The sequence below is a fragment of the Trachemys scripta genome, chromosome 7 (assembly GCF_013100865.1).
Source record: "Trachemys scripta elegans isolate TJP31775 chromosome 7, CAS_Tse_1.0, whole genome shotgun sequence".
In the NCBI taxonomy this organism is placed as follows: Eukaryota; Metazoa; Chordata; order Testudines; family Emydidae; genus Trachemys; species Trachemys scripta.
In genome coordinates, this window is record NC_048304.1 from 91,554,315 (window position 1) to 91,581,487 (window position 27,173).

The window sequence follows — 27,173 nt, forward strand, 5'->3', positions numbered from 1 at the left end:
CAGGGGGTAGCCGTGTTAGTCTGTATCTACAAAAACAACAAAGAGTCTGGTGGCACCTTAAAGACTAACAGATTTATTTGGGCATAAGCTTTCGTGAGTAAAAACCTCACTTCTTCGGATGCATCCGAAGAAGTGAGGTTTTTACTCACGAAAGCTTATGCCCAAACAAATCTGTTAGTCTTTAAGGTGCCACCAGACTCTTTGTTGTTTTTGTAGATACAGACTAACACGGCTACCCCCTGTTTCTTTGCTTACTACTTGTAAAAGAGGTGCTGAGAATAATTTTAAACAATTACTGTGAGAGAAATCTACATTGTACCCAACATTCTTTTAATTCACTATATTTGTCTGAAACTCACCTTAAGGCATCTCCCAAATCTTATATAACTACTCTTTAAACAAACAGTGGTTGCATGAATCCCCTTATCGGGATTTTTGATCCACCCATGCAGTGTCACTATTCTAATCCCTGTTCCACTACCTGTGCTGCTATGTGGCTATGTCAAGGCTTGCTATAGAGTCTGCAAAATTCTGTATGACATAGATTTAGTATTGCTGAATAAGGTCTCTAATATATGTAACTTGTTTCTTTTTTGTTAGGAATTATTAATCCTAGTGTATCAATTGTACAATTATTAAGCAAAAAAGGTGATTTTACAACATTTAAATCTTGATGCTATCTCTCTAACAATGTATTTTTCAGACACTTTTTTTGCTATAAAATCAAAAAAAAGTCTAAATTATTATAAATGACAAATAACTTCTTGCCACTTTCTGTGTAGCGTTTAGAGAAATGGAGGACAATACTTGTTTAAGAAAGATAACACTTATGTCCTCACACAAACTCTCAGGTAGGTTGCTAGTGGTTAGTCTAATTCCTGGCCTATTACCATTGAAGGAGTAATTTAAGGAGGAATTCAAATGATCCTAGGTGAAGTATACTTGAGTCAACTGAAGTGCAGAATGATGCAATGAATGCAAACAATGTTGACTTCATAAGCAATCTCTTCCCTCCAGCTGCATCTCTGAGGGGACCTCTAGGTAATATAGAGTAGGTATATGTTGAGGAACAAATAAGCTGTCAGTATTTCATATAGATGTCATTAGTAAGCCATCTGAGGAAAGAGCAATAGAAGATATTTTTATAACAGCAATGCCCACATTCTTCTGTTAAGGTATGAGTGACTCTGTAAAACAAGCATTACACAGGTGTGAACCCAATGGCTATCAACATCTATAATTTCTATATGTACAATCAAGCCATTTCTTAGGGCACTTAGTCCTGTTAGCAGAATCCCGCAGGCATCAGTAGAAATCCCATGTTTTCAAGATTAGGCCTATAGCTAATAACTCAAGCAACAGTTTAACACTCTTTTCAGTGACCTAGAATCACTACAGCATCATTCCAAATGGTTACATGATAAAATCGGAATTGTCACGTGTCTCACGCCTGGCACAAGAGCCATGCATGCCCATCCATCCACTGTCCATACTGAATGTCATGCATTTGGCTGTGAGGCAGGAATGGCTTGAAATTGCAGTCTCACAGCCTACTGAGCTGCACTCCAGTGGCCTCTTTCTCATTACTTCATTTGTTAGATTTGAGCTGCAAAAGAGCAGCACCACAAATGGTGGCAGGGACAGAAGATAGTGGAGGACCCCTACTGGCCTCAGGCTCCCTCACTCAGCAATAAGCTGTCCCCTACAGATATTCCCATTTATCAAGCCCTTAGACGCCCTCCAGCTCCTACAACACTTCCCTACTCACTTTCTCCATGACATTCATGATTTCATAGACCTCTATCATAATCCCCTCGTAGTCGTCTCTTTTCCAAGCTGTGATGCTTCTGAGGGAAATCTTTGTAAAGCTCAGAATTTTGTTGAGTGCGGCCAAATATATTGTGAAATCACTGACAGTGGCCTTCTGCCAACTTCTAACACAGGAAGAGGAGGCTCAAACTCAAACTTCCCTCGGGCCAACAACTGTTGAGAAGAAGGAATTCTTTAAAATCATCATTACATCATGACACTTTTTCCCATAGAGTTTTTTATATTATGTTTTTACTTCAAGAACAGAATTTACAATCAGATAATTAATACAAAAATTAATCAAAGGAAAATGAATGATATATTAGTGGGTGCTGATTCCTGAAAAACTTATGGTCAAATTCATCCTGAATGTAACAGCATGGACTTCACTGGAATTCTATCTGGGGTGAATTTAGCCCATCGTCAGTAATACATACTAAAGGGTTGTACACTTTGTTGCTTCTATGAGCTGAGCACATTACACACAGCAGGACTCCTTTCATTTCTCCTTTTTCCTCATCAGCTCCCTATGTGCTATCCTCCCATCTTCTTCTGTTTCAGAGCCTCCCTGCAAGCCCCCACCCATTCTCTCCCCCGTTTCCTCCTCTCCTAGGGTGACCAGACAGCAATTGTGAAAAATCGGGAGAGGGGGTGGGGGGTAATAGGAGCCTATATAAGAAAAAGACCCCAAAATCGGGACTGTCCCTATAAAATCGGGACAGCTGGTCACCCTATTCTCTCCCCGTTCCAGGTTAACCCCTTCTTTCCCCATCATACTGGGTGGGACACAGAGCCCCTATCTATCCCTTTCTGCTTCCCTCCCATACCCTCACATTCTACCCCTGCCAGGGGCTGTGCACTATGTGCCCACTTCCCCCTATGTCAGGGTCTTCTATTCTCCCTCATTTCCAAGGGCTGTGTGGCTCCCCATTCTTTCTACTCCCCTTTCCCCATCATTCTTATTTCTTCCCTTTCTGCTTGGGAGAAAAGTCATTCACCCTTTAAACTCTATTGGGAGGATGTGCAGAGCTGAAAGGGGGTGGTGGTAAAGTTATTTAATGATTGTCATCAACTGTTCCTTTGAGCTACAGACAGTTAGAGACCTGGTTGAAGCTGCTGGGTCTACTAACTCGATGCTAGGAGCTCTGCACTTTCCTCTTCCAATTTTCTGAATTTCACCAGAATCAATAGGATTCTACTCACTGACACCTAGAACATTCCCTGAAATGTTGAAATTGAATAGATGTGGCATTCAAAAGCTACCACATTACATCCAACCAGCCAGAGAAATGTCATCAAGTTGAATATAGGTCCTTGGTTTGCTCAGCCAACAATGGGCCAAATTAAATTATGACTTTGAGAAAGGTTGTGATTGGGTCAGAAAATAGGTGGAAATAGTAACAATACAAACATAATTTAGAAATTGCTATACTGGATCAGGCAGTGGCCAGTTTAGTCCAGTGTCTCGTCTCTGACGGTGGCCAGTAACAGACACTTCAGCAGAAGATATCCTGACCAGGCATTTACTGAATTACCTGCCATTTGGGAAAATTTCTTTCTAACCAGTTAGAGGTTGGCTTTTATCATAAAGTGTAAAGATTAATAGTCCACATTTCCTAACTTTAAATGTTCTCCTCATCCATTCTAACATCCAATCCATTTTTGAATCCAGCTAAACTCTTGGTCTCAATGTTTTCTAATGGAAGAGAGTTGCACAGGCTAACTGTGCATTGTGGAAAAGTTCAAACTCATCAGACATGAACTGGTCATCCATATTCCTTTGTACTAATCAGGTCAATGTTCTCTGTTGGTAGCCATTGCATACTGCTGTCTGATTTCAATTTTGAGGGCATGTCACAGCCGTATATTATCAGTTCATTTGGTGTATGATCAATGAGTGAATCTCCATTTTTTCCCGCTCCCAGGTGAAGTGTGGAGAGTGGGAGAATGAAAGAAGCCGAAAACTTGCTCCTTTGGTCTAACACTTTGTTAGAGGGAATGGTTTCAGCCAACACAGGACACAAACATGCCAAATACCATGGAAACCTCTAGACAGGATCTCTGTGCAGTTGGGGCTCTGTGGTTTTGGACAGGTGGGCAGGGAGCCAGGCAAGGGGACTGCTGCTCTCTGTAGTATCATTCTTTTTCAAAGCTGTAGTAATTTCCCTGTAAAAGACAATTCTGACAGTCCATATTACCATACTTTACACAGATTTCTACTTGCAGGAGGTGGCTTGAGCCTGTAATACCTTTTCCAGTGTCTTTCATTCCTGAGGCTTAATTGAAAACACTATTGTGGATATGTAACTTTTCTTCTCCAACATAGGCAAATGGCAGGGCAAAAAGGAAGTGCAAGGAATCTTTGTGAAGAGGCCTCCTTCCCTGGTTTCTCCAAAGAAGCACCTGGCTGTACATGTGCAGAAAGAGAGCAAGCCCTAGATTACAGGTAAAAGCTCATTTTTCCAGTGCTTTTACAAACCTGCCAACTTTTAGGGGAGGCAGAGATGAATGAGGTTTAGGAGCTAGAGCAGGGCCTGGGAACAGAGAAGCTGGGCGCTATGCCTAGCTGGCCACTGAATGTGGGGTCCTGTGTCTTACTCATTTGTCCACTTCAGGCAGGAGTGGGGGAGGCAAAGGAGTGATTCTGCAACTCTGATTGGAGTGAGTAAAGAGGGTCGCAGGATCGGGCCCTTAATGGGGTTGGGGGTGAAGTGCGAAGTGCGCTACCAAGCGCACCGTTGGGTAGCCCGGGCTGGTTGGTTTCCAGCGTGAGCTGGGTCGATTTGCCTCTGGGACCCGGGGCCCACTCCTGCTCCCTTTGCCTGTCAGGGACTTTTCGCAGTGTTTCAATAAGCCCTGGAACAACTCTCGGCTGGCCGGGCGCCGCCGCTGGGAGCAGCCCCCAGCCCTGCGCCTCCGGGGGTGGGGAGGTGGGGAGCTTGTTCCTTTAGCTGTCGCGCGGCTGGGGCCGCTCGCCTCCCTCCTGCCCCGTGGGGTGGGCGGGGGAGCCGGGACAGAGCCCCCCTGCTCGGAGCCCCGCTCGTCGGCTGCTGCCGGGGGGCGGAGGGGAGCGGGCGGGAGGTGGAGACGGAGGAGGGGTGAGACTTGAGGGGCCGGTCCCGGGAAGTGCTACGTGTCTCCCAAGTCTTTATACCGCCTTGCCCCCAGCAAGTCTCCAGTCCTTGGAGCGCCGCCTGCCTCGTCCCCCGCCGCCAGCGAGCAGCGCCAGCAACATGTCCGGGAGCAAGAAGCAGACGACGGTAGGACGCTCGCTTAGCGCCCGCCCTCTCCCGGCTCTGGGAGCCAGTGCGCTCTGCGCCTCCGGGGGACGCGGAGACTTTGCTGCCGCCCGGTCGCTCGCAGCCTTCCCCGGCGCCGCGCTGGGTCCCGCCCTCCCTGCGCCGCTGCCAGGCACCCGGCTTGGCGTTCCCGGCTGCGCCCTGGGAGCCCGACCCCCAGAAAGCGGGACTGGCTGCGGGGACCCTCCCCGAGCAGACCTGCCCGCCGCCCAGAGGGATGCCTGGCCCTGGGTCACCGGGCATCAGGGGGACCGTCTGGTTGGGCCGGGACCTTGCTGTGAGGGGGTTTGTTAAGCCCGTGGGGATTGTGAAATTCCTGCCGCTCGCAGAGGAGAGGAGGGGGCAGACGCGTGTCTACACTGAAGCGTTGGAAGGGAGCAGCTAGGAGGAGTTAGGGGGTTAAGAGCTGTGGGATTCCCCTCTGCCCCGTCTCTGTGGTTAACGTGGGATTGGCTCCTAACTTGAGTCCGGCAGGCAGCCGTCCGGCAAACTGGCTCTAGTCAACTTACTGCCCAGCTATCTGCCCCGTTGGACACCTGAGCCAGGGGGTTGGCGGTGGGGGCAGGGATGCTGGAACAATTTGTATAGTGGGGGTCCTGAGTAGGATGACCAGATGTTCCCATTTTATAGGGAAAGTCCTGATTTTTTGGTCTTTTTCTTACATAGGCTCCTATTACCCCCCACCCCCTGTCCCAATTTTTCACACTTGCTGTCTGGTCACCCTAGTCCTGAGAGCCATTTCACCAAACTGTAAACCCTGTATATGATAGAAACCATTTCAAGCCGGAGGGTGCTGCAGCATCCCCAGCCCCTATAGTTCCAGTGCCTGTGCTGAAGACCAGTGTGCCATGGCAGAACTGAAGGTGTGCTTTGTCTCCTCTAGCCAAAGACACTTGTTACGATTTAGGCCACAGATTTTGTGATCGTTAAAGTCAATAGAAACACACAATCTGATTTTGTGTTTTATTTTCATTTTATCCTCACATGATTTTCTTTTAAAATTGAATCATGTCTCTGTTAGACCAGTGTTGCAAACTTTCTACTTTTAATTTTAGCATTTGACCTGCACTTTTTTTTGCATGTAGGAGATGGCTAGAGGATAAACCAATTACAAAGCTTTATTCTCTTGTATGCCTTGGATATTTACCAGTGTAATTAAAAAGGTAGCCTCTCTTGATAGGTGGGAGTATTCGAGGATCCGTTCATGAAGAAATTAAAGCTACAGTGGAATTTGTTAATGCAAATAAAAGAACAGCTATTTTTCTAGCTATTGTAACAATTTGATCTGCAATTAATAGGAAGAAAATCCCTGTTGGGAGTGCCAGTTTATTGGCCACTAGGAAAAGTGGCCAATGTTAGTGGTTGATGATTAGCACAGTTTCCTCTATATTGGGTTTTAAAACTATACCACTTTAATTAAGAGTGATTCCATAAAATATACCTTAACCTTGCTTAATTATTCTCTGTTGTTTTGGACAAATTCCACCTAGCTCATTATATACATTTCTCATTTAGTCAAACCCCTGAAGTTTCCCAGCCCATCTCAAAGCACAACTATCTTTTATAATACATTCACTAATTAATTCTCAGAAGACCTTTATATTCTGCAGAAGGAGTAGAGGAATCAAGATGACCTGCATCATGGCTGTTATTCCCCAGGCCAGAAGGGAGTACTTTGGGGGTAGCATACTTTACTCTTGAAGAGTTGAGGTGCTTTAAAAATGTCATATGAGATGCAACTTAAGTTATCACTTTCAGTCCTGCTTAGCTTGAAAAATAGTAGCTCATCATCAGACTTTGAAGCTGTGAGAATGTATGGAAAAACTGGAGGGATAATAATACAAGCACATTTAACCTTCAGAGCTCCATATGAAAATTAACCAGTCTTCCCAACAATTGTATGGTAGGTAATCAAGTATTATTCACATTTTACAGACTAGGGAAAACGGAACAAAGTTAAATGACTTCACCGATATTACACAGTGAGTCAATAGCAGAAATGGGATTAGAACCCAGGAGTCTGGGATTATATTAATCGGTTATCATATTGCCTCTGTGCAAATCTTCAGCGCTTTTACAAGGTCTCCGACACACAACTTCTCCCTTTCTACATTCTTCCAGAACTGTAGAAAGGAAAAACAAATGTAGACAAGCTATAAACCAATAAATTATGCTACAGTACAGTACACTTGGGCAGAGGCCGGTTCTGTGAAATGATTGTCCAAATGCAGTTCTTCATTAATATTGGATACCCTGGTTACAATACAGCCAAGAGGGTAAGGATGTGAAAGAAATGATATTTCTTAAAATTGATCATCGAAGAAAACCTTTGTATCTCATTGACTTCCATTGTAACATCAATGATGACTACAGCCTTATTAGAAAAGGGTAAGGCAGTCTGACAATTCTTGGGATTGTTAGCATTGGAGTCAATAAAGCTACACTGATTTATACTAGCCAAGGATCTGGCCCTGTGCATGCAATAAATTGTAATAATTTGTGTGCTAGCATTGGACACAACAGTAAGGAAAAGTGAGGATCAAGGCAGCAGTTTAAAAGTAGAAAGGAAAAAAAAAGAATGTTCCCTGCTTTTACTCTATGGGCTCTTTAAATGATTATGAACCTGATTCTGAGAAGTGTTGTCAGCCACAGCTCCTACTAAAATCACTTGGGAGTTGCATTTCTCTTTGCCAGGTCATAGTAGTAGATGGAAGGAAGAGGGACTTGGTTGGAAAGAACCTAAAAGCAAGGCAATTCTGTATATTTTATATATGGAAATAATATATGTGTGTATCTATATCTATAGAGATATAGATAGATATGGAAAGACGTTAGAGTAGTATATAGCTATCTATAATCTAGTCAGTTATTCTTAACACACATTGAGAATGCAACAGCGGTTGAGCAGAGGGACTTTAGAATGATTGATTAAATAATCCCAAGACATTCACATACAAAACCTAGATGTACACTGTCAAATAGGTGCTCTCAGTAGTTCCAAGTTCATTGATAAGGAATGTAGTTGGAATTGGTGTGACTGCTGCGAGAATATTGTGTCCATTTCTGGTGTCCACAATTCAGGAAGGATGTTGATGAAGTGGAGAAGAGCCATGAGAATGATTAAAGGATTAGAAAATATGCCTTATAGTAGTAGACTCCAGGACCTCAGGTTAAGGGTTGACTTGATCACAGTCTATAAGTATCTACAGGGGGAACAAATATTTCAGTCCGATATAACACAATCCAGTGGTTGGAATTAAAGCTAGACAAATGCAGATGGGAAACAAGGTGTACATTTTTGATGTTGAGGGTAATAAATCAGTGGGACAATTTACCAAGGATTGTGGTGGATTCTCCATCACTGACCGTTTTAAAATCAAGATTATATGTTTTTGTAAAAGATCTGCTCCATGAATTAGTTTGGGAAAATTCTGTGGCCTGTGCTATACAAGTTGTCAAACTGGTTGATCACAATGGTCCCTTCTGGCCTTGGAATCTATGAATCACTAATGCGGGATCAGGCCTTCAGATCTATGTTCTAGGAGCAGGGACCTTGCCATTCAGTCATCTGTAGAATGCCAAGAGCATAAATGGCAACATACAAATAAATAAGTCAGTGTGTTTTGACTACATGAAATGTGCTGATAATCTCAGTCTACAGTGGATAACTGTCCAGGTTACAAGACCCACAACCATAACTAGCACTAATTGACAGCTTTGTTGGCAACCTCTGAGGAAAGGCCAAGGATTGAATTATCAAGGAGACTGAAGTGCTGTCTCAAACTTGAGGTAGCCTTGTCAGAATAGGATTCAGCCATATTGACAAGGTAAGTTGGTGAAGCATTCACTGACATATGTGGCAACTTTCAACATGGTAATAAAACCATATTTTAAAAAACAAAACAAAACTGTGAACTAAATAAATAATGGATGAAATTCACAGTAAAACTGTAAAGTGCCAATACTTATGCATAAGTGAAAACAACCTTTCAATTGCCAACTGTTTTCCATTATTTCTTGGAATTTGAGGGTTGATTACAAACTGAATTTCCATATTTTTCCTGGTTTGAATCAGAATTGTACAAGTCTTTAAACTAAACTCCTATTAATTTCACTGGATGATTTCCAGGTATCTTCTCATTATTTGTCATTTTATAAATGGATTCACCATATCTTAAATGTGATGCAAGTGCATTCAGACCTTGATTAAATCAAACCCATGCACATCAAGTGCAACTATATAGTAATATTAGCTTTCTGTTCATATTGTAATAAAACTGGTGATGCTCTGTTTTAAAACTCTTCCATGTGAGGTAATCCATTGCTTTGCTATTTGCAAGCAGATAGTCACAAGGGAACTCCTTTGAGTGGAAATAAATCTTTGGAGAGGGGTCCACATGGGAGTCACGTAATTTTAGAGGTCATAAAATCTGGTTAGTTTATGCAATGTATATACAATTGTTTGTTTCACAGTGTTGAGATGGCCATTAAAGAAACCTAACATAACAACAAGGGTGGCGGGTATAATAGGCCAAGGAAGGCTAAGCCTTCCCTGGCGCAGCTGCCACTGACCCGCCACTGGACACCTGGGCCGCGATGGCCCTGTCCCTTCCCCAAAGCCCCCACTGCCTGCAGTTGCCTGCCGGTAAGTCTTCTACTCCAGCACCACCCCCCTCCAGAAGTCCCCTCTGCTCGTTGCGTCCCTCCTCCTCCTCTGGGGAGGGGAAGTGAGGAGGGATGTGGCAAGGCAGAGGCAAGCGGGAGCATCTGACGGGGGAGTGAGGTGGCTTGGCCAGGCGCTGTGGGGCCAGCCTGGTGCTGGGGGAAGGTGAGGGATGATGGCTGGGCGGGGGGGGGGTAGTGGCTTAGACAGGGGGGCCTTCAGGGATATGGGAGGCTGGCGGCTTGGCCTGGGGCTGGCCCAACATTCGGGGGGCCGGCGGGTTGGCCCGGCACTGGAGCCAGCCCAGCTTGGCTGGGGTGGACCTTCAGGGGCGGGGTGCTGTTGTCTTGGGCCAGCGCTTGGGGGGGCGGCAGCTTGGGTGGGGAGGGTGACTTCAGGGCGGGGGGAAGTCGGCCGCTCGGCCGACGCTCAGGGCGGGGGGTCTTTTGTGGCTGGGGCAGGCGGACCGGGGCTCCTTCGGTTGAGGTGGGAGCTCTCAGAAAATTACATATCCTAACAAGGTGCCATTTAGTGTGGTAGCTGAAACCTTTCCCCCTTCTTTTACTCCTCACTTGATCTCTTTCTCTACTTTTCCAGGAGTGTGAATTCAGATTTGTCTGCTTTTTGGGTATTAATGAAATCCTGATTTCTTCCTGCTCTTCTATAAAAAGAAGATCCTTATTGGCAAAAATGATGCATTAACTTTTCTCCAACAGACTATATCCTGTGGGGCTCTGTGAAGGCATACTCATGTAGAAGAATAGACGTTACCATGAATATTGACAGTTTTGAGAATGTCAGAAAAAGGAATGTATACATGATCTTTAGTAGTTATGAATTTTAAATCTTTTGAAATGCAGTGAGTATTAACTACATTTTGGTCAGTGAAACAAATTATTTGGTTATGTTACTCTGTTTATGATAACTGGGTAGTGAGTTATATAATCCAAATATTTAAGAAAACCAAGACGTTGCTTTTGTGTCCATAAAATTCTAGTTTGGTTGTACTTTGACTTTCTAGCCATTTAGCTGTGTAGGCAACAATAAGGCAATTAGAAGACCATCACTTTGACTTCTAGACTGTTAGCAGGGTATGAACTATGTCATTCTTATTAATAATCTGTTTTAATTCAAATTAAGAACAAAATATTTTACATACAGCAATCTGACTTTTGCTAGTTAGATGAAAATTATTTTCTCTAATTCTGTATATGATACTTTAGGAGGACTGGAATTCTAATAGTAATTATGCAGAGAAATGTCTCATTCAGCACATGCTCTGTTTTATTGAATTTGAAAAGACATCACTGAGTTCCAGAGTTCTTTTCTAAAAGCAATAAATATTAGCTTTGTGGTGCTAAACTCGTTTTTTAGAACAGTGGTGTTTAGTAATAGCTTAACATTTAATCTTACTTACATAAAACTTCTGTGTCCTTATGAGTGAACTCATACTTTTGAGAATAAATATACTTGAAAATAATTGCAGTGAATAATGTGTAACTGTAGACCTAACCTTGTTTATTATGTCAGTTTTTGCACAGTGCAGCATTCATGACTAAGTATACCTCACAACACCCACAAGCTTCAGACTTGTTCTCTATGCACCTGAGGTTTCATTGGCATTTCCTTAATTCAATACAAAAGTTATCTTTCATAATCAAGTGGCCTTTTCATAACATGCAAAAGAAGATATATAGTACAATATTTTATTGAGAGAGAGCTTTTGGTAATACATAAATATATAGATATGGAGGATCTTCAGATGGACTCCTCATTCACATGACTGTTTATAATGATCTTTGGATACTGAGAGCCTGTCACTCTCATCCACAGAGATTGAAATGTCATCTCAATGAAACTAAATGACTTCATTAACAGTAATTTATTCTCTTTCAGTTATATTGAAGATATTGCGTTTTTTCCCCTTTATTTATTTATTTACTGATTGGATTTAAAAAAACCTCTCCATGTTTATAAATTATTGAAAGTAGTTGACTAACATCTAAAGATGCTCTGTTTCCTTGTTTAAATTACACTGATACATGAAAGGACATTATATGGTTAACTCGTATATAATTAGCCTATACAACTTCAACGTATTCTGATGTTGGAATAGCCATCCAACTGTAAGACCAGAGCTCACATCGATAGTGATATCACTCAATACCTTGCAGTGTGTATTAATAGCCTTAAAGGTATTTTTATTAACTGAAGGACCACATAAAGTTAAAAATTTATAAAAATCTTATATAATGCATACTACTAAATCTCTTGCATCTTCATTTTTGATAATCTTGTATTACAATAAGAAAAGAGCTTTCTATGTGTATTATTTCAAGACAACTACTGATAGCTCACTGCAGTGGAATTTTGACATCGGGGTAAACTGATTGTAGTATATTGGCATATTGCAGTCCCGTTAGCCAAATTGCTCAAACATTTTCTGATGTTTTTGTGACGTTGTGCAGCCTATATGGTTTTATAAAAACATGATAATAAGTGAATATAATGTAACTGGGATAGTTTTAGAAAAATATGGTAATAAGTGAATATAACGTAACTGGGATATGCTTCATGCAAAAGGTCTCTTGTAAGGTATCATTACAAAGCTTATAATCTACTGAGTGTGATCATCCGATTTGTATAAATGTACCACTCTTGTATCTAAAACTAGAAATATAAAATATAACTCTGAGGGCCTATTGCAATTATGTAAAGTGTGGGCCATTAATGATGGTTTGGGATTTTGATGACTCCCATTAACAAGGACCATTGTCTGCAGATGGCTGTGTTTACCTGTTAGTCTCACTGTATATGTGTGCTGGCAAGTGGGCAATGAAGTCTTGCAGTGACATGTGATCATGTCACCTGAACTGGAATCCATCTTTAACCTGGTGCTTTTCCAGTGGGGGGGGTGGAAACCCAGAGGGACAAAGGGTTCCCGCCTTATGCAAAAGATATATAAAGGGGTGGAAGAGAACAGAGGGAGGGAGGAGCCATCATGAAGAATCCCCTAGCTCTCACCTGAGCTGGAACAAGAGCTGTACCAGGGGAAAGAATTGTGCCCAGGCCTGGAAGGTGTTCAGTCTGAGAAAAAGCTTACTGAAGCATCTCTGAGGGTGAGATTATCTGTATTTAGTTTGATTAGACATAGATTTGCGCATTTTTGCTTGGTGACTTACTTTCTTCCGTCTGTTACTACTTGGAACCACTTAAATACTGTCTGTATTTAATAAAATCACTTTTTATTTAGTAATTTACTCAGAGTATGTATTAATACCTGGGGGAGCAAACAACTGTGCATATCTCTCTATCAGTGTTATAGAGGGCAAACAATTTATGAGTTTGCCCTGCATAAGCTTTATGCAGGGTAAAACGGATTTATTTGGGTTTAGACCCCATTGGGAGTTGGGCATCTGAGTGCTAAAGACAAGCACACTTATGTGAGCTGTTTTCAGGTAAACTTGCAGCTTTGGGGCAAGTGATTCAGACCCTGGGTCTGTGTTGGAGCAGACGGGAGTGTCTGGCTCAACAAGACAGGGTGCTGGAGTCCTGAGATTGCAGGGAAAACAGGAGCAGAGGTAGTCTTTGCACATCAGGTGGTAGCTCCCAAAGAGGTTTCTGTGATCCAAACCGTCACAGTTTTATCACACTGTTAAAATAGTCATAGTTTACAGCTATGATTACTTCACAGTTGTGAAATAGAGTGGTCCTCTTATTGCCTCATAATGGTGAAATATGACTGTTTTGCTATCTAGGAGTTGGACTTTTGCTCTTTCAAATAAAGAAATGCAGAAATTTTCATCTGCATAATTCCACAGACAGTAATATTGTTACAGCTCTTCCTCCAGTAAATATATCCAAATACGGGTATTGGAACATTATAGGGGAGTATTATATTGCTTTTTAACTATTTCTTTAGAAGAGCAGTTAGTTTGTCAAGAATAACTCTTGTAAAGATGTACTTCAAGTTGAAATTATACTTGGTAACTGTCAACTATGTAGCTGTTCAGTTTGATTTTTTTTCCATGTGCCCCACCCAAAATCCTTGCTATTACCTTTAGTGTTGTTTTGTTTCCCCATTTTGTAGCTTATTAACCCTATCTGTTTTAAAGGGGTGCTAGCATTACCTAGCTAAGTGATTGTATTTAGTGTTATTAAATGTCAGTTATTGAAGGATAGGTTCTTGCCATCCTAAAGGAAGTGTACATGCACACATAAATATGTATTTTTACATGAAGATCTGGTAGACATTTTTCTGTGTCCCCAGAGTTAAAATAAGAGTGGTTTTCATGTTGATTCCATTTTCTTAAACATTCTCTCCTTCAGTGTATGATTCTGAAACTCAGCTTTATAGACTTTATTGGAAGATGGACCACAGCAGAGGCTAATATGAAATAAAAATTAAGGGGGTTGGTTGGTTATTTGTTCATTTATTTATTTATTTATTTATGGAGTTCTGCGAGATTGGATGGTTCAGGGGACTGGTAACCAAACAGTTAGTCTTTTACCTCAGTGTCACCAGTTTAGGTCAAACCTAAGTGTTTGGTTACTAGAAGTATTGTGTAGTAGCTGTTTGGTGACCTGAGTTGGGTGGCCTAGCTTCATTTCCCTGTGGACTAATGTTCACATCACTGGTGCACAAAACCCAACACACTTGGTGATGATGAGCACCCTTTTTAGCATGCTTGGCAGAGTACATTGGGTTTGAACAGGCACGTAGACTGAACTACCCTTTCTACCACAGGGGATGACTCAGGTCAGAGTTGAAGTACATTGGGGTGGAGAAGCAGTTGCTGTTTCCTGTGTTGTACTTGATCTCTGCAGGCAGAAGGCCTAGACTACACTGGAAAAGATTTGCTGGCATAGCTATACTTGCAAACTCGCCTGGTGGAGACACACCTTATACTGGCAAGAGTGTTTCTCCTGGTATAGCTTATATGAATTCCCCAAATGAAATAAGCTATACCAGCAAAAGAACTTTTTACCAGTATAACTGTATCTATACTAGCAGTTTGGCCAGTATGGAAATGTCATTAAAAATCACATCCTTAAGTGACATTACTATCCCTGCAAAAGTTTTTAGTGTCAATCCTGCAACTTTCACAAGCACTAAAGTCAAACAGAAGACAGTCTTCAAGTTTGCTGGCATTATTAAGACTGTTTTGTTGTCAATAAGAAATCTATATCAACACATTAATTTCAGGTATAGGTTTCCGCCTTCAGTTGTTCTTGAGATAGCAGCCCCGGTAGTCAGATGTTAGAGAAGGCATGATGGTAATTAGAAGGCTATAATTGTAAGGTCTAATGTTGCATGTTGTGGCATAAAGGGAACATGGCATGCATATGCTGCTCACCAGTGATTTCTGGTTTCGTGGGTGCATCATAATGTGGGCCTGGCCCCAATCTTTGGTTTGCTATGTCTTGCTAGGTACTTACTAGGCCACACAGCATCCAGCACTGCTGATAGCAGTAATGTTGTCAGCCAGTGTCAGATGGCATAGTGACACCCCTGCTACTGATAGCATGGTCCTTGTGGAATGGCAGTCAGGGAGCCATGCCACAATCACTCCAGGCAGTTGATGTGAGTGACTGTTCTGCAATGCATTGGAAGTGTAGGGGGGCAATTCCTAAATTGTCTTCTGTGCTAACTCAAAAGTATGACCAGCCACTGTTGCATCTACAGCAGACAAATGTGTAGAGAAGGGTCGCGGTTGGAAGACTACCCTCCTTGCTTGACCATGCTGACAAGTGCACAGCAGCAATGGATGAGTGTTGTGATTTCACAATCTAGCTCTCAGTGATTGTTTTTGAGAAACTGGAGTGAAGGTATATTTACTTTAATCACGGGGCTGATTTTGACTGTTGAAATATCTGTTTAAGTGGAAACAATGTTTATATCTAAAATACAGTGTTTTAGATAAGTTTGTATCTATACATCTGACCAGAAGATAATGTCACTTAACTGTCTGTGTCATGAGCATGTTATTGGGTAGGATGACGTTGTTTACCTTGAGCCAGTACTTCGATAACAGTCAAGAGTACTGAAAGTACATAGAAAGAGGCAGTGTGTATGACCTTGGGTTCATTTCAGGATATTATCTGTTAATGTATTACTCCCAAGTACACGATGGGCCAAATTTATCCCTGGGGTAATGCCAAGTCATAGTTGCCGAAAGTGAAAGAGTAGTTCACTACAGCCCATGTAGTTCAATATTTTGTCTTTTAAAACTTTCTCAGAGTATAATATTAACAAAAGGAGAGCTATAAATGTTCAAAGTTCAGTGGTAGCGTGCATCGGTAGGCAGGATAACAGAAAAGTAGAAAAGTTTGTGGGTGATACCAAGCTGGGTGGGGTTGCAAGTGCTTTGGAGGACAGGATTAGAATTCAAAATGATCTTAACAAACTGGAGAAATGGTCTGAAATAAATAGGATGAAATCCAATAAGAATAAATGGAAAGTGCTACACTTAGGAAGGAATAATCAATTGCACAGATACAAAATGGAAAATGACTGCCTAAGAAGGAATATGCAGAGACGGATCCAGGTATTATAATGGATCAGAAACTGAGTATGAGTCAATGTAATATTGTTGCAAAAAAAGTGAACACGATTCTGGGTTGTATTAACTGGAGTGTTGTAAGCAAGACACAAGAAGTAATTCTTCCTCTCAGGAATGATAAGGCCTCAGCTGGAGTATTGTGTCATGTTCTGGGAATATCATTTCAGGAAAGATGTTTACAAATTTATACAAAAATGATTAAAGGTGTAGAAAACATGACCTAGGAGGAAAGATTTTAAAAATTGGATTTGTTTAGTCTGGAGAAGAGAAGACTGAGTGGGGACATAACAGTCTACAAGTACATAAAAGGTTGTTATAAAGACAAGGGTGATTAATTGTTCCCCTTAACTACTGAGGACAGGAAAAGAAGTAATGGGCTTAAATTTAAGCAAGGGAGATTTAGGTTCCTAACTTTCAGGGTGGTTAAGCACTGGAACAAATTATCTAGGGAGGTTGTGGATTCTCCATCACTGGCGCTTTTTAAGAACAGGTTAGACATACACCTGTGAGGGATAGTCTAGATAATACTTATTCCTGCCTTAGTGCAGGGGACTAGATGATCTATCAAAATCCCTTCCAGTCTTACATTTCTATGATTCTATAATATTATAAGCAGGGCTGGTAGCACCACCTATTATTAAGGTTGCCTGACAATTCCCATCATAAGACTGTGTTTTCACTTGCTTCTACTTTGCCAGACTTTAAGCATGTGGGTGGGAGCCTCAGGCTAAGTTATTTTGGAAGATTTCAGCCAGAATAGTTAAGCTGTTTCCAAGAATGAGGCTAGGGAAAGTACATTGTTTTGTCCAGGTTTAAAAAAAAAAAAAAAATTCCAGTGACTTTTTCTTTGACTAAATGTATATTAATTGAGCACCATCCATCCTGTGCACTGAGTGAGGCAGGGATTCTGGGGGGGGGAAATAGTACATGATCTCTGAGATCTTTCCTGTCACCTGAGCAAAGGAAGAGAGAAGGCAGAAGATTCTGGAAGTGAATCACTGGCAAGATAGGTTTAGTGTAGGGTGAAGGGTTTTGGTTTTGTGGAACATTAGTCCACCTTCTACAGGGAAAGGGGACCATACAGTTTGGATGGTCTCCACCTCAGAAGAAGAGAGATGAATCTCCTTGGGGATAGGCTAGTTAGAGTAGTCAGGAGGTGGTTAAACTAATAGCAAAAGGGGAGGGTAAAAAGAGGGACGATATGAGCACCCAAGACAAAATCAAGATACTGAAAACAAAATTAATCAAAAAGAACAGGAGTACTTGTGGCATCTTAGAGACTAACAAATTTATTAGAGCATAAGCTTTCGTGGACTACAGCCCACTTCTTCGGATGCATACGGCTGCTACTCTGAAAATTAATCAAGAAACTAAAGGAAATGAAGAGAAGAAATTCCTGAATTGCCTATACACTAATGCTAGGAACTTGGGTAACAACTGAGGAATTAGAATTGCTCGTTATGAGCATAACTTTGATCTAGTTGATACTACTGAAACCTGGTGGGATGATTACACCATTGGAATGTTAAAATCAGTGGCTATAACCTATTTAGGAAGGATTGAGTGGTACTCTATGCCAAATTGGCATTACCTGATTTGGAGTCACTGATAACTCAGAAGAAAGTGGTCTTGAGCACTTATGCATTAATGTCCTAACAGATAAAGCACAAGATGGGGAATTAGTTGGTGTCTGCTACAGAGCACCAAATCACACTAATGATGAGTACCTCCTTACTCATCTATCTATACTGTATAGGAAAAAAAACCTGTGAGATCATGGGGGACTTCAATTTGAGTGACAGAAGCTGGAAGTCTCATGCTGCCAGTATTAAAACATCCTTGAAATTTTTAAACATTGTAGATGACAAACCTACAAACATATTCTAAACCTGGGACAATTATCTCCCTAACCCCCCTTCTGTGCCCCCCACCCCAAAACAACAAAGAACAAGCAAACAAAAAAGAGAGCCCTCTGCGAAAGTTAAAAAAAAAAAAAATGCAGGCAGAAGTCCAGCAGCAGAATTGAAGCTATCCAGTTAATTGCACTGAATGCAGCACGTATGATTACCTTCCCTGTGGGCAAGTGGCATATGTGTGCCCTCGGTACAAACAACTCATGGCCCTCAGAGTGGCTGAACTGGAAGAGCTAAGGGAGACAGAGGTACACAGATGAGACTTTCAGAAACACAGTAGAAGAGTACTACCCCCAGTCTGATAGCCTGTGTGCTGTTGAGGAGGATGAAAGTCTTGGGAAGGAGAACATCAAGCTGGAGTGAAGGGAAATGATCCCATAGTTGGGACCCTCCAGGGATGTCATGGTATCCTTTCACATTGAGGATAACCCTCTAGGGGAGGGGACCCCATTTATTAGCAAGAGACTGGTAATAGTAATGGGGATTTGCTTATTAGAAATCTAGATAGTTGGGTTTGTGATGACTGGGAGAATTGCATGGTGAATTGCCCACCAGGTGCAAAGGTTGCAGATCTCTCAAGACATCTAGATAGACTTATGTGCAGTGCTGGGGAGGAGCCAGTGGTCATGGTACATGTAGGTACCAGTGACATAAGGAAAGGCAGGAGAGAAGTCCTGGAGGTCAAATTTAGTCAGTGAGGTAAGAGATTAAAGTTCAAGCCCTTCCATGGTAACATTGTCTGAAATATTTCCAGTTCCATGTACAGGGCCAGTTAGGCAGAACTGCAGGGTCCCAAAATGTAGATGAGACGATAGTGGCAGGAGGAAGGATTTAGGTTTATTAGGCAATGAGATAGGAGGAGTGTATACACGAAGGATGAGATCCAACCTAAACCAAAATGGAACCAGATTGCTGGCATATAAAATTTAAAAGGTCAGAGAGGTATTTCTAAACTAAGGGCTGGGTGAAAGCAGAGAGTTGTGGAGAAGCACACTGTTTGGAGAGAGATATCCTCAGGGGAGGATTTATTAAAGGGGATACTCTATATCCTCAAAGAGGAGAAGAGAGGAGAGACACTGATAAAGTACAGGTAGGAAATGAAGAGCAACAGTCAAGTGAAAAAGAGTCCCATTCAGTTACATCACATGAAGGCAGACAACTAAATATTGACAAATTTTATAAGTGCATATATACAAATGCTAGACATCTAAATTCGAAGATGGGTGAAATTGAGTGCCTGGTATTAAATGAGGATATTGATATAATAGACATTACAGAAACTTGGTGGAATGATGATAATCAATGGAACACTGTAATACCTGGGTACAAAATATATAGGAATGACAGTAGGTGACACTGAAGGGGGAATGGCACTATATGTAAAAGAAAGAGTCAAATATAGTAAAAATCTTAATGAATCAAACAGTACCATAACATCTTCGTAGATTGAAATTCCATGCTTGAATAATAAGAGTGTGGCAATGGGAATATACTACCGACTGCCTGACCAGGATGGTGATGGTGCTTGTAAAATTTTCAGGAAGATTAGAGAGGCTACAGAAACAGAAAACTCAGTAATAACTTTGATTTTTCAATAATCCCCATATTGACTGGGTATGTCACCTCAGGAGAAAATGTCTACACACTATTGATGGCTGATTCATGGAGCAGCTCGCCCTGGAATCCATAAGGAGAGAGGCAATTCTTGATTTAGTCCTAAGTGGCTCACGGGATCTGGTCCAAGAGCTGAATATAGCTGCACCGCTCAGTAATAGCACAATAATAATTAAATTTCACATCCTCGTAGGGGGGAAAAGATACCAAAGGGAAGCCCACAGTAACATTTGACTTCAAAAAGGGAACTATGCAAAGATGAAGAAGCTAGTTAAACAGAAATTAAAAGGAATAGTCATGAGTGAAATGCCTGCAAGCTGCATGGAAAATATGTATACCCCCAAATTAAAAAAAAAAAAAAAAAAAAAAAAGTAAGAGGACCAAAAAAAAGCTACCACAGAGTAAAAGAGGTTGTTAGAGACAAAAAGACATCCTTTAAAAATTGGAAGTCAAATCATACTGAGGAAAATAGAGAGGAGCATAAACTCTGGCAAGGCAAGTGTAAAAATATAATTAGGCAGGCAAAAAAATAATAATTTGAAGAGCAACTAGCAAAAGACAAAAAAACTAACAGCAATTTTTTTTAAGTACATCAGAAGCAGGAAGCCTGCTAAACAGTCAATGGGGTCACTGAACGATTGAGGTGCTAAAGGAGCACTCAAAAAAACCCCCAAAGCCATTGCATAGAAGCTACATGAATTATTTGCATCAGTTTTCATTCCAGAGAATAGGAGGGATTTTCCCACACCTGAGCCATTCTTTTAGGTGAAAAATCTGAGGAATTGCCCAAGATTGAGGTTTCCATAGAGAAGGCTTTGGAACGAATTGATAAACTAAACAGTAATACGTCACCAGGACCAGGTGGTATTCACCCAAGAGTTCTGAAGCAAGTCAAACATGAAATTGCAGAACTACTAACTGTGGTTTGTAACCTATCATTTAAATTAACTTCTGACTGGAGGATAGCTAATGTGATGGCAACTTTTAAAGAAGGCTCCAGAGTCAATCCTGGCAATTACAGGCCAATAAACCTAACTTAAGTAGCAGGTGAACTGGTTGAAACTATAATAAATAACAGAATTATCAGACACATAGGTTAACATGGTATGTTGAGGAAGAGTCAATGTGGCTTTTGTAAAGGGAAAACATTCCTTGCCAATCTATTAGAAATCTTGGAGGGAGTCAACAAGCATGTGGACAAGAGTGATCCAGTGGATATAGTGGAGTTGGACTTTCAGAAAGCCTTTGACAAGGTCCCATACCAATGGCTCTTAAGCACAGTATGCAATCATGGGATAAGAGGGAGGGTCCTCTTCTGGATCAGTAACTGTTTGAAAGATAGAAAACAAAGGGTAAGAATAAATGGTCAGTTTTCACAATGGAGAGAGGTAAATAGCAGAATCCCCCAAGGATCTGTACTGGGACCTGTGTTGTTCAACATATTCATAAGTGATCTAGACATGTGGTAAACAGTCAAGTGGGAGAATTGCTCAAAATAGGTAAGTCCAAAGCAGACTGCAAAGAGTTAAAAAGGGATCTCACTAAACTGGGTGACTGGGCAACAAAATGGCAGATGGAATTCAATGTTGATAAATGCAAAGTAATGTGCACTGCAAAACATTATCCCAACTTATACATAGAATGTGATGGGGTTTAAATTAGCTGTTACCACTCAAGAAAGAGATCTTGGAGTCATTATAGAAAGTTCTCTGAAAACATCTGCTTAATGTGCAGCGGCAGTCAGAATAAACAAACCCCCAACACATCAGGCACCATTAGCAAAGCAACAGATAAGACAGAAAATGTCATAATACCACTGTATAAATCCATGGCACACCATACCTTGAATACTGTATGCAGTTCTGATTGCCATATTTAAATATATATATATTTATACACACACCTCTACCCGATATAACGTGACCCAATATAACATGAATTTGGATATAACGCAGTTTCAGCTATAATGTATAATGGAGTAAGATTTTTTTGGCTCCCGAGGACAGCATTATATCGGGGTAGAGGTGTATATTGGAAAATTGAAAATTGGAAAAGGTACAGAGAAGGGCAACAAAACTAATTAGGGGTATGGAATAACTTCCATATGAGGAGATATTAAAAAGATTGGAATTGTTCAGCTTAGAACAATTAGATGACTAAGAGGGATATGATAATCATGAATGGTGTGGAGAAAGTGAATAGGGTAGTGTTCTTTACCCCTTCACATACCACGAGTCCCAGGGGACACACAATGAAATCAATAGGAAGTGGCTTTAAAACAAAGTAATGAAGTACTTCTTTATACAATGCACAGTTCACCTGTTGACCTCGTTGCCAGGGGATGTTGTGAAGGCCAAAAATGTAACTGGGTTAAAAAAATAATTAGATAAGTTCATGGAGGATAGGTTCATCCATGGCTATTAGCCAAGATTATCAGGGATGCAACCCTATGCTCTGAGTGACCCTAAACCTCTAAATGCCAGAAGCTGGGACTGGATGACTGGGGATGGACCACTTCCCTTTTCTGTTCATTCACTCTAAAGTGTCTGGCACTGGCCACTATTGGAAAACAGGATACTGGGTTAGATGGACCATTGGTCTGACCCAGTAAGGCCATTCTTATGTTCTTATGACAATTTCCCATCTGAAAAAGTGTTGCACCAACACTGGGAATTTTATATTAGACCTTGTTCTAATTGATAAAAAGGAACTGATCACAGCACTAAAAGTTAATGGTAGCTTAGGTACAAGTAATCGTGACTTGATCACATTTATAATGTGCAAGTAAAATAAAGTCCAGAGCAGTAATTATATATACTTGGTGCTTTAATTGGGCCAATTTCATGAAGTTGAAAACAATTATAAGCCAAATCAGTTAGGGGGAAGAATTTAATCAGAAAAATGTGAATGATGATTGGGAATTATTTAAAAATACCTTACTAGATGCCCAAAAAGCCACAACCCTAAAATCGAGGAAAAAGGCTGGTTTTAAAAAAATCAACCTGGTTTAGAGGGGAAGTGAAGTGAAGACAGCTGTAACTCTGATAATATTGGTCCTATACTACATGGAAATGGTAGAATTATCAATAATAATGCAGAAAAGAGGAAGTATTCAACAAATATTTCTGTTCTATACTTGTGTGAAAAACAGATGATACAGTCTCATCATATAGGTTTGAGTGGTAGCCGTGTTAGACTGTATCAGCAAAAACAACAAGGAGTCCTTAGAGACTAACAAATTTATTTGGGCATAAGTTTTTGTGGACTAGAACCCACTTCATCAGATGCTGTTAATTGATTTATCTCAGTAGACTGACCTCACACTTGGTAAAGCAACCTCCGTCCTTTCATGTATTTATACCTGCTTCTGTATTTTTCACTTCATGCATCTGATGAAGTGGACTCTAGCCCACAAAAGCTTATGCCCAAATAAATTTGTTAGTCTCTAAAGTGCCACAAGGATTCCTCATTGTTTTTTCTCATCATATAGTGATAACACTCTTTCCATTCCACTAGTATCTCTGGAAGATGTTAAACAGATGTTACTAAAGTTAGATATTGTCTGGAAGTTGAAGCTAGACAAATTCAGACTGGAAATAAGGTGTACATTTTAACAATGAGAGTAATTAATCACTGGAACTCTTTACCAAAAAGTCGTGATGGAATCTCTATCACTGACCATTTTTAAATCAAGATTGGATGTTTTACTAAAATAATACTCTAGGAATTATCTTAGGGAAGTGCTATAGCCTGTGTTATAAAGGAGATCATACTAGATATCACAATAGTCCTTTCTGGCCTTGGAATCTATGAATCATGTAATTAAAGACTATATTTGTATTGCATACACAGAAGGGGGACATTTTGGGATTTCTTAACCTTTGAGTGGTTTATTTCGCAATCATAGTGCTCTTTTTTAACAGTTTTTGTGCTTATAAAAATGATCTGACTTCATGAATAGTTCTCCCCCTCCCCCCCAAAAAAATCATTTTATTCTGGTTCTAAGAGTGGTAACCATACTGTAGAGACATGGCCTGACCTGCTTTTGCTTCTTGTTTTCTTTTCAAATCAGTAAGTTTCTCTTCTCACCCACCCCCATATTTTTTTTCTTACAGCCTTCTGAACTAGGCAACTATGTCTGGAGTAACATGTTGGTATTCTGCCAGCAAGCACCTTGCTGCGACTACTAGTGATTAGGTGTGATATTAGTAGAGGTGGTTTAGAAAAATGAAGTTGTGAAGTTTTCTGATGAAAAGAGGGAGACATTTTTGCAAAAATGTTCCCCAGACAGAAATCCTAGTTTTTGACCAGGTCTAGGGATTAAGTGTGTTATTTTGTAACCAATAGGCTTCTCAGTGAAGTGTACCCAGTAATACCCCAAGGGTCAAGCGGTATTAGAAATCCTATTGATTAAGGATGGGATTTTCAAAGGAGCCTAAAAGAAGTTAAGGACATTAGTGCCTAAATCTAAAGCAGTGGTTTTCAAACTTTTTTTCTGGGGACCCAGTTGAAGAAAATTGTTGATGCCCGTGACCCAACGGAGCTGGGGATGAGGGGCTTGGGGTGTGGGAGGAGTTCTTGGCTGGGGCAGGGGTTGGGGTGCAGGAAGGGGTCAGGGTTCTGGGGTGGGGCCAGGGATGAGGGGCTTGGGGTGCAGGAAGGGGTTGCAGGTTTGGGGTGCTCAGGGCTGGGGCAGGGGATTGGGGCATGGGTTAGGATGTGAACTTACCTCTGGTGGCTCCCAGACAGCAGCGCAGCCAGGGTGCAGAGGCAGGTTTCCTGCCTGTTCTGGCACCACGGAATGCACTGCGCGCCAGAAGCAGCCAGAAGCGGGTCCTGCGCCTAGGCGGAGGTGCACAAGCAGCTTTGCGTGACTCTCACCCGCAGGCACTGCCTCCTCAGCTCCCATTGGCAGGTTTCTGGCCAATGGGAGTGCGGAGCCGGTGCTCGGGGTGGGGGCAGCACGTGCGGAGCCCTGTGGCCACCTTGCCTAGAAGCCGGACTTGCTGCTAGCCACTTCCGGGGTACAGCACAGAGTCAGAAAAGGTAGGCACTAGCCTGGCTTAGCTGGGCAGAACCGCCAACGGGACTTTTAACCTCCTGGTCAGCAGTGTTGACAAGAGCAAGGCAATCCAGTGCCTTACATGCCGCAACCCAATACTGGGTTGCGACCCACAGTTTGAAAAACACTGATATGCTTATTTTGGGGCAGTTCCATAAGATGTTTAAGAATGTACTCCTTCCCCATGGAATCCCTCCAGTAAGCATCAGAGCTATTTAGGGACTATTTTGTGAAAACAGTTATTTAATCTTCTTCATTACTCTCTTGCTCATTTTCCTCCTCTAAGCCAGTGTTTCTCAGACTGGGAGTCCTGACCCAAAAGGGGATTGCAAGGCTATTGTAAGGGGGTTGCGAATCACAAAAAATATTGCCGAGGAGAAGGGGTCCGGAGGGGTGGATACAACAGCTGCCATTCTCCAGCTGCCCAGCTCTATAGGCAGTGCTGTCGCCAGCAGCAGCACAGAAGTAAGGGTGGCAATACCATGAGTATGTTCCTAGGAGTATGTATAGTAATTTGATATCACTTTTTTATGGGGAGGGGAAGTGGGGGTTTTCATAGACTGAAATTTTTTCACAGGGGACCCAGCAAAAAAAGTTTGCATCTGTTCTAAATTATGAATTGGAACAGCAAATATACGATCTGGGATATTTTTCAGATTCATCTTTGAAACATGAAGCATTCGAATTGGCTGATAAAGGTTCTATATGTAACAATGATGCAGTCAGAAAGAAAGCTTTTAAAATTTCAAACATGGTTGCAGGGCTGCTCCTGTATTAATATCTTAAACAGCCAAACTAAAAAATAAAATAAAATCCAAAATAACATTCCTCACGGCAAAGTATTTACTGCAAGAATTGTCCAAAAAGAGTTGTCCAAAAAGATGCAAAAAATTAACATATATCTTTAAATTTGTCTACAGAAACTCCATCATAATAAGAATCCCTTTTGATCAAGTTTCTTTTTAACCATCTACCTTGAGGAAAATAATAAGTTTCATTTACTTATTTCAGCAGATCCAAATCCTGTATTGGATGATTTTTTTTTTTTTTAACAATCTTCTATACCCAGAGTTTAAGCTAGTCAGACTCAGAATCTAACTTGCGTCCTCAACCAGTATGTTTACTGTCCTGGAGATGGGAAGGGAACTCTCTCTTGGAGCTCCCAGAATGAGGCCGTTAGAGCTTCTACCTGAATTATGGGTAAGGCTCAGGAAGCCCACAGGTACATTCAGTTTTCCTACATTGACCCACTCCAATTAGACTTAACAGAATCACCAGTCCCCCAAGTAAATCAAGATGAGTGTAGCTGGAGGGAAATACTTTTATTCATGGTCTGTACATCTGAAATATATCCCAAGTTAGGGGTCTGTTTTTGTTTGTTCTTCTTGACCTGAAACATCTTAGTGGTTTGCAATAAGAATTTTCCTTGCTCATCTGACCTCTGCAGTTTTGCTTTTTGTTTTGAGGAACAAAATAACATCATACAATGATGATATTGGGTCAGATGCTGGTTTCATTGAAGTCAACGGCAAAACTGTCATTCATTTCAGTAGAAGGATTTGACTCATTTTGAATACAGATTTTCCCCTCGTCTGCACTTGAGTTTTGGGCAAAATTTCCATTGACTTCATTAGGAATTCTGCCTGTGAAATAAGGGTTGGATATGACACAAAGATGGGGCTTCAGCTGTGCTTGGTGCACAATTCTGATTTTTAAATACAAAGGGCTAATTCTTCTCTCAATTATGATAGTGTAGTCCAATTGAGGTTAATTCCATTGAATTAAATTATTCTCTTTTAAATTATTGTTCCTACTCCAGAGAGCAAAATTCAATCCTAAAGCCAGATATAGGAGAATATCCCTAAATAGGGCCAGATTTTGTAACGTGACTCATGCTAAGTTGGTATCTTATTCCATAAATAGTCCCCATTGAAATTTGTGGTTCTTAATGTAAGCAAGAGTTGTACAGTCTGGCCCCCTTCTGAGTAGAATCCAAACTGTTCAGGGTACCAATGCTGTAATGGTTATTTACAATATATTATTATAGTGTAGTAAAATCAGAGAGATAAAAATACAACATGGAAACAAATGTAATAATCTTAGCAATGCAACAGGCTTAGCTTGTACTTTTAAAAGCAATTGTTTTAATTGAGATAAAGCATATGTATTCTTCTTTCATATTGAAATAGCAACTTTTACAAGTTAATAGAAAGGATTACATTCATTCCAGGGCTTCAAGAGGCACAGAGT

The 27,173-nt window shown here is 41.2% G+C and overlaps 2 protein-coding genes across 3 annotated transcripts in view; both read left to right on the plus strand.

The window, feature by feature from the left end:
- The window catches only part of MINPP1 (multiple inositol-polyphosphate phosphatase 1), a 76,502-nt gene extending 72,019 nt beyond the window's left edge, over nucleotides 1-4,483 (plus strand). The window contains exon 6 of the mRNA XM_034775187.1: nucleotides 4,136-4,483. The gene's annotated coding sequence lies outside the window, so the exon portion shown is untranslated. The remainder of the gene's footprint in view (nucleotides 1-4,135) is intronic.
- A 285-nt stretch (nucleotides 4,484-4,768) lies between these two features.
- PAPSS2 (3'-phosphoadenosine 5'-phosphosulfate synthase 2) overlaps nucleotides 4,769-27,173 on the plus strand; it is a 70,526-nt gene continuing 48,121 nt past the window's right edge. The window contains exon 1 of one of the 2 annotated variants that reach the window (XM_034775180.1): nucleotides 4,769-5,069. In XM_034775180.1, coding sequence (XP_034631071.1) covers nucleotides 5,043-5,069 — 27 coding nt within the window. In that variant the 5' untranslated portion in view covers nucleotides 4,769-5,042. The remainder of the gene's footprint in view (nucleotides 5,070-27,173) is intronic. The other variant, XM_034775181.1, reaches the window with a different exon arrangement.